This window comes from Pseudonaja textilis, chromosome 8 (genome assembly GCF_049901715.1).
Source record: "Pseudonaja textilis isolate UNSWEBS1 chromosome 8, rPseTex1.2, whole genome shotgun sequence".
NCBI classification, from domain to species: domain Eukaryota; kingdom Metazoa; phylum Chordata; class Lepidosauria; order Squamata; family Elapidae; genus Pseudonaja; species Pseudonaja textilis.
In genome coordinates this window covers 19,770,766-19,788,149 of record NC_141997.1, presented here as the reverse complement: position 1 = coordinate 19,788,149, position 17,384 = coordinate 19,770,766, and the positions used below count along the sequence as shown (strand labels likewise).

The following is a 17,384-nucleotide window of genomic DNA, read 5'->3' as shown; positions in this document are numbered from 1 at the left end:
ACGGGTGGGCCCCAAGAAAATTTTGGTGGGCCGCAGAGAAATGTCACCCCCAGAGCACCCCCCAAAGCAATTAATCCAGGCTGCGCAGAAACACAAGGCTGTGCTGCCCACATGGCCCGTGGGAACCTTACCCGGCAAACTTGCCTGCTAAATTGCTATTTTTCTTTTTTCCGACCATCATCTGTTCGGCTCTGCCAGGAGATTTAGATTAGTGTTTAGATCTTAAGATTTAGAGCATAAAAGCAGAGCCAAACCTTTCTTAGGACTGAAGGTTCTATTATTCAGTGCAGACTCACAGCAAGCAAATTTTATGTGACAGACTCAGGTAGGCAATGGCAGATAGATAGATCACTGAATGATTCTGTGAGCAACTCAATCTGCCTGCCTGCTTTGCCTGGTTTGGGGTAAAAGGTGCTCTTTTTTAAAACAAAAAATTCAATGTTTACATACATGGTATGTTGTGAGTTAATTTTGTGAATTTGCTTGCAAGCAAATTTTATGTGACAGCCTGAACTAGTTGATGGCAGATAGATACATCTCTGAATGAATCTGTGATTCTCCCATGAGATGTTCAGAGCATCCAGTAGTGGGAGGTGCTTCAGTTTCTGCATGTCTAGGCTGGGCTTAATTTGTTATACCCTCGTCTTGGTTTTTTCTACATTCGAGGCTATTCTTACAGTTAAATTGTTGGCTTAACCCTCACAGCCCAATCAACCCAGTGGCACAACAGCGAGCACCTAGGCCTGTGTCTGCCTGTGCAGGGAAGCTGTTGAAGGCCTCTATCCTTATCAATCTGGGCCTTTAGGTGGTCTCAATTTGGCTGTTTGGTTTATCAGCACGTAACATCGTGCCACTTAATTAATATTCATATACATATTGCCATATATATATATATATATAATAATAATTAATTTTCTCTTCAGTATAATATTTTAATATCAATACAATATTATTACTGAGATATGACTCATTATAGATAGGTATTATTCAAAAAAAAAAAGAGGAAAGGGGGCAATAAAAACATCATCAGGGCAACCGGTCTGTCCTCAGATCAGGCCCCTGGGCATGCCAACCGCCTTCACAGTATTGCATTGTATAACAAGCATACTGCAATTCCAACTTCAATCGAAATGGCAGACAGTAGCAGCTCTCAGACCTCATCCTTGAAGGTCAAAGCCAAATCTCATCACAAACCTAAGCAGGCTAAAGGGAATTCTAAAACTTCAGAAAGGGATGCCATCAGGTGCCAGTCATCAACAGAGGCTGCCTCTTCAAAGAGCCACACAGACTTACCATCACCACTGATGCCAGCCTGTTGGGATGGGGAGCGCATGTTCAATCGCTCAACCCAAGGCCGCTGGTCCGCCATAGAACAGTCGTGCAGCATAAACTGGCTGGAGCTTCGAGCAGTACACCTGGCTCTCCGCAGCTTCCTTCCACAGGTACTCAATCAGCACATACTAATATTGACTGACAACGTAACAGCCAAAGCTCACATAAACAAACGGGGGGGCACACAGTCAAAACAACTCACGCGAAAAGCAGAGTGCTTGTGTCGTTGGGCGGAGAGCAACCTACTTTCTATCAGAGCAGAGCACATTTCAGGTCTGTCGAATACACAGGCAGACTGGCTGAGCAGGGCCACGATCGATCAATCGGAGTGGCGCCTCCATCCGTCCCTGTTTCAAGAAGCGGTCAGGACATTTGGACAGCCGGTGGTGGACCTGTTCGCTTCCCCCCTCAACGCTCAGCTCCCGAGATTTTTTTTCAGGTACCCCTCGCAAGGAGCAGAGAACTTCAACTCGCTCCACTGTCATTGGCCCCCAAGACTTCTGTATGCATTCCCGCCACTTCCACTGGTTCCCAAGGTCATCCAGAAACTGCTAGATGAGAGGGCGGAACTACTTCTAGTAGCTCCTTACTGGCCCAGACGGCTGTGGTTTGCAGACCTCCGCAGTCTCTCCGTATCAACACCATGGAGAATTCCGCCAGCCAGGGTTTCATTAACCCAGGGACCCCTTCAACATCCGGATCCTCAATGGTTGCACCTGACTGTCTGGAGGTTGAGCGGACTTGTCTGAAGATGGTGTACCGAGTCTCGAATTGATCCCATCTCTCCATCTGTGGCTCAAATCCTAGAGTTCTTGCAAGAGGGACTTGACAAGGGATTATCACCTAATACGTTGAAAAGACAGGTGACGACCTTGGCATCGGTTCTCACTTGTGAAGGTCTGCTTTCTCTTTCCCATCATCCACGCATATGGAGTTTCCTTTGAGGAGCCACAAATTTATGCCCTCCAGTGGTAAACCGTTATCCCACCTGGGACCTTAACAAGGTCTTCGTCGCAGTCACCCTTCAAACCCTTGAAATCGTCAAGTCTCCAATTTCTGACGTATAAAGTAGTTTTCCTTGTAGCGATCACTTCTGCTTGTTGTATTTCAGAGATTGCAGCTTTGTCTATCAGACAAGATCTTTGTGTTTTCCATTCTGACCGGGTGGTCCTTCGTCCTGATCCTACATTTATACCCAAAATTAACTCGGTCTTTCATAGGGCACAAGAGCTGATACTTCCTAATATTTGTCCCAGACCATCCCAAGGGTTGGAACTACAATGGCATAGGCTTGATGTGAGGCGAGCATTGCAAATATATATCAACCGCACAATGGCTTTCAGAAAAACGGAGGCCTTATTTGTGTCTTTTCAGCCCAACACTCAGGGATGCAAGGTCTCACCTTCTACAATAGGCCGTTTCTTTCTGTTTGCATCCGCTGAGGCCGCCTTTGGCAGAAGAGTTCTGCAACGGATCCACAGGGACCAGGAGGAGATTCCAGGCCAGACGGAGTCCCTCCCGTAGGACAGGCCAAGCTTTGGTATGTCCCACTACTGGATGCTCTGAACAGCTCATGGGAGAAAGGACATTGGTCCTTACCTGACACGCCCATTCTCTTTGAGCTGTGAAGAGCATCCAGCTCCATCCCTTTTTTTCCATCTGGTGGGGTCCTGTTTCGGCCAATGAGTTGTTAGGGCATTGAGGACGAGGGCGGTTATTTCTCTCGTCTTCGCCAAAACTGGGGAATGCTGGGGAGGAGTACCGTGGAGGAGGAGGAGCGTTCCACAAATTAAGCCTAGCCTAGACATGCTGAGACTGAAGCACCTCCCACTACTGGATGCTCATCACAGCTCAAAGAGAACGGGCGTGTCAGGTAAGTACCAATGTCCTTTCTATGAGCAACTCAATCTGCCTGCCTGCTTTGCCTGATTTGGGGGAAAAGATGCTCTTTTTTTAATTAAAAAAATTCAATATTTATATAAATATTTATAATATTTATATACAAGCCATGCTCATTCAGTCTCATGACCACCAAGCCACACCCACAAAATAGGCCACACCCACAGAACCAGTCAGTGGTCGCTGGGATTTAAAATTATGAGTTTGGTGGTCCCTGAGGTCCAGAAGGTTGGCGACCCCTGCTCTAGTCTATATCTTATATTTGATCCATTGCACTAAGCCATAATGTAAATTTTATTAAGAGACTAGACAATCTATGAAATGTTGGGTCACTGTTTGTCAGTATTTACTTACCTAAGGAGACAAACAGAATGATCGGGAGGGGGAGCGAGAGAGGACAAAAAAACAGGGTAAGTGAGAGTAACTTCCAACTTTCGGCCAGTTTCCCTATTGACTTTGCTTGTGGGAAGTTGTCAGGGTGTGTCAGAAATCAAAATCCTGTGACAGTGGCTGACCACAGCAGCATTCTAGTAGTATAATTTGGCAAATAAAAATGGTCTGGTGTGTGAAGATCTTTGAAATTTCAGCTACATGGGAGTAAGCGATCCTGGATTTTCTATGCTTTCTTTGACTTAGTGGGTTTGAAGTACTTTGATTAAAAAATCATTCCCCTACAATGAACTGTTTTGTCTAATTGGATGTTATAAACAAACAGGAGAGTTTTAGTGGTATATAGATATGCAGCTCTTTGGATGTTAAAAGGAAACTGCTCTGAAAAAGATGTGCTGTGCTTGCTGCCTGCCATCTGTCAGCTGCTCCTTTTAAAAATGTCCCTTTTCCTGGGCTTGCTTGATAGATGCATAGACCCAGAAAGATATTCATTTGAATAAAGAAGACATTAAAGAGGTTTGAAGAGTATACAAAGATCTTGTTGCAATCTGCCTAACTCAAATGCATATTTTACTTTTGACTTGTTGGAATTACCTCCGAACCTAGGAAAAAATGAAACCTTTTCAAAGAGGCGCCAGAAGTGAATATACCCATGACTCTCATGCAAACATAACCCTTGTGTTTGCTTTTAGATGAAACATTAAAGTTGTTAAATGAACTGACAAACAGAAGATCTCTTCAAGTGCCAAATATATATTACCACTTGCCTCATTTGTTGAAAAATGAAGGAAGCCTTCGTCCTTCTGTACATGTTGGCTTCGGACGAACAGGAGGTAAGCTAGCAAAAGCAATACCAGTGATAGCGTGATGCATTTAAAGATGTACTTAAAACTGTTGTAGCTAAAGTCAGTATGACTTCTGGGAAGCAGAAAAATGAAATTTTATTTTCTTTGTTGTATATCTCTTAGAATTCAAATTGAATTAATTTTTTAAAAAGTTTGTTTTCAACCTTTTTGCTTATTGTTTTATACAGATCCTACTGTTTTGATGCTAAGGTATAAGAAAAACAATGGATTTGAAACAGCATGTATTTGCCTTAATTAAAAAATAACAATGCATGACATTTTGAAATCATATTTTTGCAAATATGGATGCTGTGCAGCTTTCATAAACCTTTAAAAGTAAAATAAATATTTGGATTAGTTTATCTTTTTTATTTTTCCCAACTATTTCAACAGAATCAGTAGGTTATGTCATATTTATCCTGATCATCTTCTTATTCAATTATTGATTTGTCTTTGCTTAAATAATGTGAACAATTGACTCCTGAGTAATTAGAATGGGCATTGAACATATTGTAGGAAAACATGCACATTATATTAGACTTCAGACATCATAGTAAATGTATATTTTCTATTCAGAAATTATAATCCTGAATATCAGGAGTGGGATTCAATTTTTTTAACAACCGGTTCTGTGGGTGTGGCTTAGTTGGTGGGTGTGGCTTGGTGGTCATGTGACTGCATAGGCATGGCCAACTCGACATCACTCACATCCTCACTTGGCCTCTCATGACAGTGGGGATGCTGCAATGATTGTAAGTGTGAAAAACAGTCATAAGTCATTTTTTTCAGTGCCATTGTAACTTTGAATGGTCACTAAATGAACTGTTGTAAATCAAGGATTACCTGTACAAAGATACAAAAAGCTTCTTTGCTTGCAAAAAGCTGCCCTAAATACCAATCATTAGATTAAAAATACCTGCAAGCCAGAGTTACAAATCAGGCAGGGTGCCAGAGCACCTTGAGGAATTAAAATAGTTAAAATGCAATGATAACTATCAGCAGCCAACTCTTGCTCATAAAGTGAAACCCATTAGCAGAGAGATCATTTAAGCTCTCCAGAAAGAGCACACCCAGGAAAAGCAATCCTTAGATCCATTTGCACCACTTAAAAATACCAGTTGGTCTCACTCATCTTGCAAGATATCCTAAGGAAATCATCCAGATTTAAGGAAAGGTCACATGCCCCCTAGAAAGGCAGTAAAAAAATCAGTGCCAAGATTGCATCCTGCCTCTTGGAATTACATCCCAAAAGGACAATGCCAGATACCACTAAAGCAGTGAAAGAAGACCCCCTCCCCAGATAGAAAAAGAAACCATGAGGCAGGAAAAAATTCAAACACAATACAAATAATTAAATCACAACAGTAGCTTTTGCTTTTTAAACCAATTACCAGAACAAATAGACACAGGAACTAGCCAGATTTCTCAAACTAGTTTCTTTTCAGGAACAGAGATTAATCTTTTCCTTCCAAACGAAGCTGAATAGGGAAAATTATTCCATCAATAAACACAGGATTAAATGTCACCGAGCGCAGAATTAAACTTCATGAAAAAACAGTTTTAGACCAAAACTCAGAAAGGGTATGTAAACTCACATTTGAATGTCAATCTTTCTAGCTAGCCAAGAAGAAGTATTTCCAGGGGAGTATTTCCTCCCAACAGCTGTGTAAAAAGCTTAAAACAACCCTTCCCCTTTAAGAAAGTATCAAGAAAAAAAACCTTCTTTGGAAACAGTAAGTCTAGGCATACTGCCAAGAATGTTATAAGGGTGGAAAAAAACAAAAGGAGATTTCTTCTAACTACTGGTTCTCCGAACTGCTTAGAAAGTTAACAAGGGGGTCTATAGAATCGCTCACAACTGGTAGAATCCCACCCCTGCTAAACATATAATGTGCCTGAGAAAAATTATGGCTGCTTGATTAGAATTTTGGATGTTTGCAAGGCAGTATTTTCCCATGTATAATGTTTATATATTTACATGTAATCCTTGTTTAGTGACCTGGCTGAAATAAGCTCATAAGCATAGTTGCAATTTCACTTAGTTATTGGTTTGTTTAGCCACTAAGTTGCTGGTCCCAATGGTAGTTGCTAAATAAGGACTACCAGTATTTAAAAGATTTATAAGGCCATCACTCTATCAACTAGGTATTCTAAAACAGCATTCGCCAACTGGTGGGCCATGGAAAATTTTTGGTGGGCCGCAGAAGAAATGGCCCCCAAAAGCAATTAATCTGGACTGCGCAGTTCTCTCGCCTCCCAGCTCTTTGAGGGACCCCAGAATCAGGTCCCTGAGATGCACACACCAACCAGCTCCCCCACACAGTGGTGGTGACGGCAACAACAGTTCCCACCCCCAGTGCCCACTGTTAGCTCTCCCCATTAGTTCTCTAGCTTTGAATTGCTCCCACCTCTCTTTCCTTCCCCCTCCTGCGCCCACATGGAGATGTGTGGAGCTCTCCACTCTTCCAGCCCTCGCTGCCTCTCCCAACATTGAAGCCTCAGAGATGCAGGCAAAGCTGCCGCAGCAGTAGCATCCTGAGTTGCCTTAGCATGCTCGGTTAGTTAAGAATTGCCCTACCCAGAGAAGGAGGTGCTGGAGGAGGAGGAGGAGGAGGAGGAGGAGGAGGAGGAGGAGGAGGCAGTAGTGGGGAAGCAAGCAACTCAGGGCGCTACCTCTGTGGCGGCTTTGCCTGTGTTTCCAAGGCTCTGATGTTGGGAGAGGCAGGAAGGGGTGGAAAAGTGGAGAGCTGCGCATGGCTCCATCTCCCTTTCCTTTCCTGCCTACACATAGGCGCGGGGGGGAGGAAAGAAAGAGAGACAGGAGCAATTTAAAGCTAGAGAACTAACGGGGAGAGCTGATAGCGGGCCCTGGAGGCGGGGACTGCCACCGCCATGTGTGGGAGCATGCATCTCAGGGATCTGAGCTGGGAGGCGTGGGAACTGCAAGTGTTGGTCTATACAGAAGCCTGATGATGGCAGATGAGATTCTGCCGAAACGTTGCTACAACTTTAAAAGCACAACTACAATGACATGGGAAAATACCCGAACAAAGCTGAATGCCATACATGTAAGTACCCGCGAAAACTTAAGAAAACACACACACACACACACACACACACACACACACACACGTATATATACATATATACATTACATACATCCATATACATCCATATACTTATATACACACACACACACACACGTGTGTGTGTGTGTGTGTGTGTGTGTGTGTGTGTGTGTTCGGGTCTTTTCCCGTGTAACATTAAGAGTATCTTGGAGACGTTTCGGCGAGGTCCCACTCCCCATCCTCAGGCTGGTGCTTTAGGCTTCGTGCCAGTGCAAGCAGTCACTCATTCCAAAGGGCAGGGGCAGGAATAGAGAAGGCCCACTTCCTGGATCCTATTAGGTGACATTGTTTCAGAGAGAGAAACTGGAGTTGTGCCCATTCTATGCAACCTTGTTTTGTCAGTATGATACTAGGTTGCTACGCTTATACTATCAATTTTGTACACTTGGATGTGATGTTTTTTTAATCTAATTTTGTATGGCTTATTTTTATAGAACAATCAGCTTTAATGAAAAATTGCATTTTGCAGGCTATACACACTTTTGAAGCAACAAGTTTTCTTTGTTTTAATGCATGTTAGGCATGAAAGGCACAAGATCGCTCATTAAGATTTATAGCAATCTATGTGAATGCATGCAGATTGTTTTAAAGATAGGTTAAGGATATCTATATTTCTCACGTGCTTGCTGGATAACAAGTTAATTTTAAAATCTTTCTCTAGTAGACTGGGCATTACAAAATAATTGTCCCATCCAGTAAAATTTAGATCTAAATGTTTTATATTAAAATATGTTTTATTTTATGGAATCTTATATTTTATAGATGTTAGATTTAGGCTTGCATTTAAATATTTAAATGAACTTTCTAGGAAGAAAAGTATAGAAAGAAAAATCAACGAATCATGGGTAATTTCAGGCCACCAACTTCTGCCTAATTTCTTAGACATTCTGTATAATTTTCTACATTTGCCATGCAAAAAAATTCACATGGAGCATGGGTACTAAGCCGGCCAATCATTACAAAATTTCAGCATGCACTTGTAAGTGTGAAAGCATGATTATGTGCCATCAAGTCATTATTGACTGCTAGCGACCAAATAGATATATTTTCTTCCTGACAATCTGTCCCTAACTGTTGTTCCAAAGCATGCTACTCTCCTTGAATTATGAATTGTAGAAGGAAGGATAACTTTTAATTAGATGATGTGAAGAATAAATAGGATTGCGATACTAATAAATTGTTTAACTGACAATGGATTGTGCAAGTGACTAACCTTTTCTAGTGAGAGAATTGCACTTGGTCTTGAAGGACATATAGAAAATGGACGTTGGAACAAAACTGATCTTGGTTTAATTTAATTTTGTCCTCCTTTTAACACATTAAAATTGACAAAACAGTAAGAATTTTTGGTGGAGTTCTGGGGTCACATATCTAAAGGTACACAACTCAAAACATGCATCTGCACCTCTGCCTCTATCTTTGCAGGGCATTGCATGTATTTGGAATATTACAAGAACACTAAGTACTCTTACAAAATGGTTGTCATGGAGGACAAGACTAGCTTTAAAAACCTGTAAATTTACGAGGATGTTTCATTCTGACACATAAACATGAAGGATGTTCCTCACTGTTACCTCATGTTCTTCTGACTAAACTTTTTGCCATGCCACCTGTTTTAATTTTTTTTCTAATTTAAATTTCTGAGAAAGTCAGATGGGACATTGCAGAAGAAGCAAAGGAGACATCTGCAGAGACTGTAATTCTCATAAATGCTTTTTTTTTTGGATGCTCAGATTTAAAATTTGAAGACCTAGAAGTAAAATTCCAGCTTCAAGCTCCTGAAGAATATTCTTTTCTCTGGCCAAGGAGAGACACTAAAGCATTGAGGTGTTAACTGCTATTTCTTAATGAAAGTATCATTTTTAAATGTTCTTTTTATGCAGCCTGTTTTCAGAATACCTACTGGAAATGCTTGGGGCTAAATATTAAGAGTGCAGAAAACAAAGCAGAATAACCTAAAAGACTATCAATAGTATATTTAAAAACTACAAAATAAGCCATTTCTTTTGTGTTCAAGGAAACTGATTTCTCTATTTATTTTTAGTTTCTATAGTAATGGGGATTCCAACTGTCAAGAGAAAAGTAAAATCTTACCTTACTGAAACTCTTCATTCGCTGATTGATAAGCTGTCGCCTGAGGAAAAATTGGATTGTGTTATGATTGTATTCATAGGAGAGGTAATTCAAATATTATTTAACTTATATAGCTGTCCATTTCACATACATTATTCTGGGAAGCTTACAATGAAATAGATTAAAAAAACAAAACACATAAAATAAAATGCATACTGTAGCAGCTGGGCATCATAAAATAACTGTTAACGAAACCAAGAGATGAGCTCTGTCACAATTAAGAGGTCCCATGTCCCAACACAAGACTAAGTTTTTAGGGTCATGATAAAGGCCAGCAAGATCAGGGTCTAACCTAATCTCAGGTAGAATGGTGTCCACAGGATGATTGCCACAACAGAAATGGATCTCTTCCTGGGCTCTACCAGCTAACACTCCTTAGCATGCTTCTCCTTCCAGACTTGGAGGAAAAATAGAAACAATTGGTGAGGGATGATCCCATAAGTAGTCTGGACTCAAGCCATGAGAAACTGTAAAGGTAACTATCAGTGTCTAGTTAACATAGATACTCCGCTTCTTTGAGCAGAAGCAGGGAATCCAGGAGAACCTCCAGATTGTGCACCAGGTCTGTATTCACCTCACCCAGAACCAAAGATGGAAGATTCCCCAAACCAGAAGGTTCAAAAACACAAAGTCATTTGACCTTGCCTGTTTATCTGAAGACTATTGAGCCCCATACAGATTCTGGTAACTTCCAGGCACTGAGAGAGAACCTCCATAGCATCATAGCACCAAGTGGAGATGTAAAGCTGAGTATTATCAGCATACTGGTGATACCTTACCTCAAAGCTTCACCTTGTGGGTCCTATAAATATTTTTTTTAAAAAATCAAAATCAAAAGATATATTTTCAGTCTGTTCTACGGTTTATCTCTTAGATGTAATGTGGGGTTGGGTGGGAGGCTTGGTAGAAGGCAGATTAAGATTTTACCTGTAGATCTTGGATTATCTGAACCAGATAGAAAAATATCTTGTTTCCATTTCATATACAATGGATACTTTAGATTAGAGAAAGTAAAGTAATCCAGTTAGTTCAAAGGGCCTTATTTCACAGATAAGAGTGCACAGATCATATCCTAAGAACTGTCTGTTTTTGCATGGTGTCCAAACAACACCGTAATGTTTTTCTTTGCAGCTGCATATTGCAGAGGAGATGTGCTTGAAAGAATTGAGATAACAGGCCATTAGTATCAAATCTTCATTAGGTGCAGCTCTTTGAAGCATAAGATTTGTAGGAGTTCATTAAAAAGAAAAAGAAAACAACCTCAGATCTGTTTCTGTTTCTGTATACAGTAAGGCTTTTAATGGCAGCCAGATGAATTCTAGACAAATTTATTGCTTTTTGGTGTGGAATGAATTGGTAAGGAAGAGAGTCATAACTGTCATAAGGGAAATTGCTGAAGCAAATTTCATTAAAATATACATGTGCTTCTTTGTGAAAGGATTTGAATTGCACAAAATGAGTACTGTTGAGTGTTTTACTGTTAAGGGAAAATATATTCTGTTTGTTAAAGGCAGTCAGTTTAGTAAAAACAAGGCTGGACTGTTATAATAATTTCTGTTAGTTTAATATTGGAAGCTACTAATGGCATTGAGCCTGGAGCAGCACTGAACTTAATTCAGGAATTATGTAGCTCGTGCAGTCTGCTTCTGAACTACATATTAAAAAGGTTAGAGTTCTACATTTGTAAGATTAAGAGGTTAGCAACCCTGTGTCTACTTCTAAAGTGTTTTTTCCCTTTGTGTTTGTGAAACAACATTTTGATGAGGTTTGGGTTTTGGCTGGGAGAGAAGGGGCAGGAAAATTCATTTTGGTCTGCTTTTTTCTGGATCTAGCTCATGCCTTTTATGGAAACTTATAGAGTTGTTGCTAGAAGTTTTGAACTTTTCTGGCTGGACTAAGAAACCAAAATTATATCAAATGAATTGTGAACTAAAACATTTGCTGTTTATGAATTCCTTAGAACAGTGTTTCTCAACACAGGCTGGGGAATGCTGAGAACTGAAGTCTATACTTTAAGAAGTATGGACTCCAGAAGTCAGTAAGGTTGAGAAACACTCAACTGCCTTAGAACAAATACATTGAATTGTTGGTTTTCAAAACTCTTTTAATTAAGCCAGTTTCTGTATATGGAGAGAGATATTTCAGTTGGAGTAGATACAAGTTTTATAGGATACATATAATTAAGATTATATCCACCTGGCATAATTTTCATTATTTTTGTGCCCCTGAAATCTTACAAATCAACCCAAAGTTGATTTTTCTAGCATTTTTACTAGAACAAGCAGGATATACAATCACCAAATAGTTTTTTCTGAAATTACTCTGAGGTTCAAAAGATGGTTTCTGAAAAGACATTCTATTTCATCCACTGCTGGCATCATAGAGTACAAAACTCCATTGCTCCATGCAATAGAAAAAGAAATAACCAACCATCAGTTAGTTTCCCTGTTTATATTTTCAGTATATGCTCAATGCATGTTAACCAATCTTGTAAGAAGGGAGAGCTGGTCTTCTGTTTCTTTTTTAAAATCTAAGCTAGCTGAGATTCTGAAAAGATAACTTAATGGCATTATTACTACTTAATATAGCTACTTAAAGATGCATGGACTTCAAGTCTCAGAATTTCACACCCAACCTTTCTGGCTGTGGAATTCTGGGAGTTGAAGTTCATGAATTATAAAGTTGCCAAGATTGAAAAAAGATATTTTTCATAGACGTTCCAGCCATGATTCCTGATTGCAGTGTAGAACTTCTGGGTCTACATGATGGTGGAGAAAGGAATAGTTATCCAGACTGGATGAGGCACTGATATGCTATTTATGTATAACAAAGAAATCATGCTGTACTGATTTTTTTCCAGAGAGGTAACAAAGCTAACTAGAAGGATTTTAATTGGGCTGCCTCGATTCATAACATAATTAGAATGCAGTAGATGCATTGGTTGTGTGCAGGAACTGGGAGGCACAATTCACTGATAAGCCCCATGATTGCAATTCCCATTTCCCACTCCAGTTTCAGGATAGAGCCAGAGATAAGCCATCTCATAATCAAAGTAAGCAGATATCATGGGGAAGGACAATTCAGAACTTGAAGCAGCAGATATTGTAGCATGTGGAAAGGTCCTGCTCTTTTCTCAAAGCTTTTCTGGGTTTAGATTCAGGTACTGTGCCCAAAATGTATGTGCCTATTATGTATTTGTGAATAAAGGACCTATATTTAAATAGCTGCTTTTCTCAATCAAACATATGAATCAGAGGAAAAAATCTTTTCCCAACTCTTCTGCTTTTGATTTTCCCAACAAAAACTGCTTTAAATAGCTGTGTCATTCACAATAGAGGTAAAGCATTGGTATTATATTACCATTCAGGTGTTGTTTGACCTCATGACTCTAACACCGGCATTGCTTAATTAAAAGTAAACATGCTGAATTTAGCATGCTCAAGTTGAATTGAACTGAATGTTCTGCTGGCCATTATCTGTGACAAGAAAACAAACCTTTTGTATGGCTTTTGTTAATGAATGAATACATTTGGGGCATTAATGTCATGTTAGCCTACTTGAAGAGCAAAAATGGGTATACAAACTATGCAATTGTCAAACCAATTATCCATACTATGTGTAAAGATGTTGTTTCCTTTTTTTTCTAGACAGAACTTGACTATGTAAATGGTGTTGTGGCAAACCTTGAAAAAGAGTAAGTTTAATTCATACAAATTACCACTGAAATATTTTGGATTATCCACTTTTTAGTACACAGCTTATAATCCAAATGTGACACTTCTAAATAGGTTTGTGTAATATATTAAATTAATACATAATACATTATAGTTGAATAGCTACACTGAACATTGAGATAACTTTCCTTCTAAAACAGCAAATAGTATTATGATATAAGATCCTGAAATGGATACATCCACATGAAATAAAGATTGCATATGTACATTAAAGGTTTTATGTTAGTGGTAAAATATAAAAGACTGTCTAGGTGCTTAAGAAGTTAATATTGGTTGGTTCTGTAAAATACACATTTATCTCTGTAGACTAATCCATTGATAATTGCAAATGGTTTGAGACAATATGCTGCACTGCTTTTGTAGATGTAGAATTTTCAATCTCAGAAGCTAACAAAGACTTGGTAAACACAGAAGCCTCCTCAGTCAAATGTGGCCCTAGGTGACAAAACTACAGTTTTACGTGTAGGTTGAAATCAGCCTCCAATTTATTAACTTTTCACAGCTGAATACAAAATGGAACTCAAGTCCAAATTGATCACAGATGTCTGAAGTACTTGAATATAAAATAACAAAGCTGACTTTTCTGACCCCAGGTTTTCGACAGAAATTCGTTCTGGTTTAGTGGAAATAATAGCTCCTCCTGCATTTTACTATCCTGACATGAAAAATCTAAAAGAGACATTTGGAGATTCAAAAGAAAGAGTCAGGTAAGGACTTTTTTTTTCTTGCAGGTGTGAAACTACTTTAGCCATCACAGTAGATCTTAACTGAGATAGTCTAGGATACTGTTAACTTACATATTGCATTTGAGAATACAGGGTAAACTAGGCCCAGAATCAGACTGCAAATTCTATTGCATGTTTTATATCCGGTAGTCTTTCCTAATTTGGTGCCCTTTAGATATGTAGGAACTAGTTTTCACATTCCTCAACCATTGGCCATGTTGGTTATAGAATGTGCAACTGCCCATATACAGCAGTTGAGGAAAGACAGCTTACATTATTCTTACTACTCCTCTTACTATTACATTATTCTTCAGGAATATTCTTTTTTAAACATGACCTCAGACATGAGTCTTGGGGAAAGGAAGTGTTTTTCAATCTAAATCTTATGTTTTAGCTTTCTCATGATAATGTCAGTTTTGCTATTGTAGCCTTCTTTTGACCCACAAATGCTTAGCTTGGCACTGGATCATTGGATTTGGAACTGTTTTGAGCTTCTACTGTGGTATTTAGTGACTGAGCAGATAAGCAGAAGTATGGATTAAATAATGGCTAGAAAAAGATTCTATAATGACTATTATTTCTGTAATCCTTGCACTACAAGTACACGTTTCTTCGGTAATGTCTGCTAGGACTTGGGACAGAACCAAGGTGCTACTAATTAGGACATGGGAGTATTATTTTGTGATATTAGATATACATCAAATCAAAATAAACATGACACAGGAAAACTTTGAACAGAACAAGATTTTTGAAGGACAACATCCAAATTTGCCTTTCCACTGACAAAGGAAACTGAAGACCAACAAAGACTCCTATGCTAGAGGAAGGAGTGTAGGAAACAACTTGTCACCGAAACAATTGTGGAGAGTCCCCCAATGCAGCAGAGTAGATGTTCCTGAGCAAAAGAATGTATGAAACTGAATAAGGAAAGGACATTCAAAAGGAGCTTTTGTCCACTGATAAACTTCCTGAGATGGGCCTCTTCAGAGGTTTCAGTGAAGTGGTTGGATGATGAGATTTGGGGATCTATCAGGGTTTGGGAGGGAATCAGAGATTACGTGTTCATTAATTACTAAAATAATAACTAAAACCATTCTTTATGTTTCAAGCATAAGGTTTTCAAGCTATAATATAATATATAATATGTATAAGGTTTCAAGCATAAGGTTTTCAAGTCTGCCTGCTCATGTGCAAAATAACATTAAACATTTAATTTTAGATGGAGGACAAAGCAGAATCTGGATTACTGTTTTCTTATGATGTATGCACAGAAAAAAGGTGTATACTACATTCAGGTAAATTGTTTTTATATTTTGAATGTAGAAATAAATATTCAAAATATTTTTTAAATGTGTAATAGTGAACATGGCATAGTGAGTATTCCATAACACAGCTATTTATCAAACGGTGTTTTAGATCTAATAAAGTTTATCGTAATACCAATGATTTGTAATATATTATTTTACAAAAATATAAAATATAATATATAAGATTAGCTATTACAGTGAAATATTTCAATAAAACAATGAAAAATAGTGGAGGATTAAAATGTTTCTTTTGCAGTAGAATTTAAAATTTTAATTTCAAATTAAAACTGCCTTTTCATAATTATTTGAAAATTTAAAAGGCTTGTAGGATTCTTAAAAATGAAGCACATGCAGTATTTTTAACTTCATTAGCATCTGTTATTGTCAAAGTTTCGTTTTGTAAATTTGGTTCAGCCTACCAGGCATGAGTGTGCAATAAGGCCAATAATTAGTAATTAAGCAAAACTGATTTTTGGAATTAGACACAAATTGGTATAGTTAAAGTATAATGAGCACCTCTTTTTGCATGCTCTGATTTGCCTTTGAATCCAAACTGTTGCATAATTGTGTAAAGTGGGTCCTGGCATGTAAACGCGCCTTGTTTAGTGATTATCTTGATTAGCAACCATTTGCAAGTACAATAGTAACAAAAATATTCAAAATTTGTACATGTAACATCAATGCACACCCAAATAAGAGTGACACTGATGTAGTTGTACAAGAACTGTTTCTGAATAACATGGCATTAATCAGTTATCTTCATAGCCTCTCTCTCTCTCTCTCCCTCCTTCCTTCCCTCCCTCCCTCTCCTGACTGTTGGAATGGAGCATGGTTGCTAAATGAGAAACTGGATGTATTGTCTGTATGTAAAGCACAGACTTGTATTGAAAAAAGAGAGACACTATTTCATCACAGCTTTTAGTATTCCTCCGTTTGGGATTTTTGAAAGATTTGCAAGCTGTCTCATTATAAAAGAAACAAAAAATAATGATCTGGTCCCACAAGTTTGCATTATATTGGTGCCTTTGGTCTAAGTCTGCAGATGCCCCTGTGCACATAAATGAGAAATCAGGTCTCTCCATAGGTTTCTTCCTTTTCTTTGCCCAGAATACCTTTGAGTTCACCCATGCTTAAAAACATCTGAGGAAAGGAGTAGAATAGAACAACATTCTGGGAATCAGCACTTTCCTATGTTCTGACTCATTTTAAAAAGAAGGAAGGAAATTTTAAAAAGCTTTTCTTAAAATAATGAATGGCTTCTGAATAGGATTCTACATCATGTTTAGGGTTGGGTGGAGCAGTTGCTGAGCACTTGTATGTGGAAATTTCTATGGGTCATTTCCAGCTTAATTTTCACCCATCAGACTTCCAGTCAATCTCTCTATTTATTGAGAGCAAATACACACATCACTCAGTTCAGCAAACAAAAATAACCTTTATTAAACATCAACAAATATTTTAAAAAATGGGCAGAAAGGGACAAAAGTTGCCAAAAGAATAGAGACAAGAGGACACAAGCTACAGGCAACAATTTAGATTTATATAGCTGCCTAAATATCAAAAGGCACAAGAGCCTTCCACAGCCACTGGAAACCGTACTATGGCTAATGATCATGGACAGTCCTAAAGGATGTGACCTTTTGTTATTCCATCTTTAAACCTTTTGTGTATATAAGACATGAAGTGATCCAGCCCTTATTCTCAACATGAAAGAAACAGTTTTGTAAAGTGGAATGATGCATCCAACAGCATCTGCATTTTTGGAGAGGAATTGTGTGTATGTGTTTGGCACTATTTGAGTATCTTCTGTGAAGTGAGAATTGTGGCCTAGGATAATTTAGGGAGTTGCCTTTACCATTAGCAGCTTGTTATTACTATAATAACTACGTTA

The 17,384-nt window shown here is 38.7% G+C and overlaps 1 protein-coding gene across 4 annotated transcripts in view; it reads left to right on the top strand.

Annotated features, from left to right (window-relative positions):
• The window catches only part of MGAT4A (alpha-1,3-mannosyl-glycoprotein 4-beta-N-acetylglucosaminyltransferase A), a 77,403-nt gene that overhangs the window by 38,386 nt on the left and 21,633 nt on the right, over positions 1–17,384 (top strand). For all 4 annotated transcript variants that reach the window (XM_087938460.1, XM_026707531.2, XM_087938461.1 and 1 more), the window contains exons 4-8: positions 4,314–4,454; positions 9,639–9,772; positions 13,375–13,421; positions 14,055–14,168; positions 15,406–15,481. In XM_087938460.1, the coding sequence (XP_087794586.1) occupies positions 4,314–4,454; positions 9,639–9,772; positions 13,375–13,421; positions 14,055–14,168; positions 15,406–15,481 (512 nt within the window). The remainder of the gene's footprint in view (positions 1–4,313; positions 4,455–9,638; positions 9,773–13,374; positions 13,422–14,054; positions 14,169–15,405; positions 15,482–17,384) is intronic.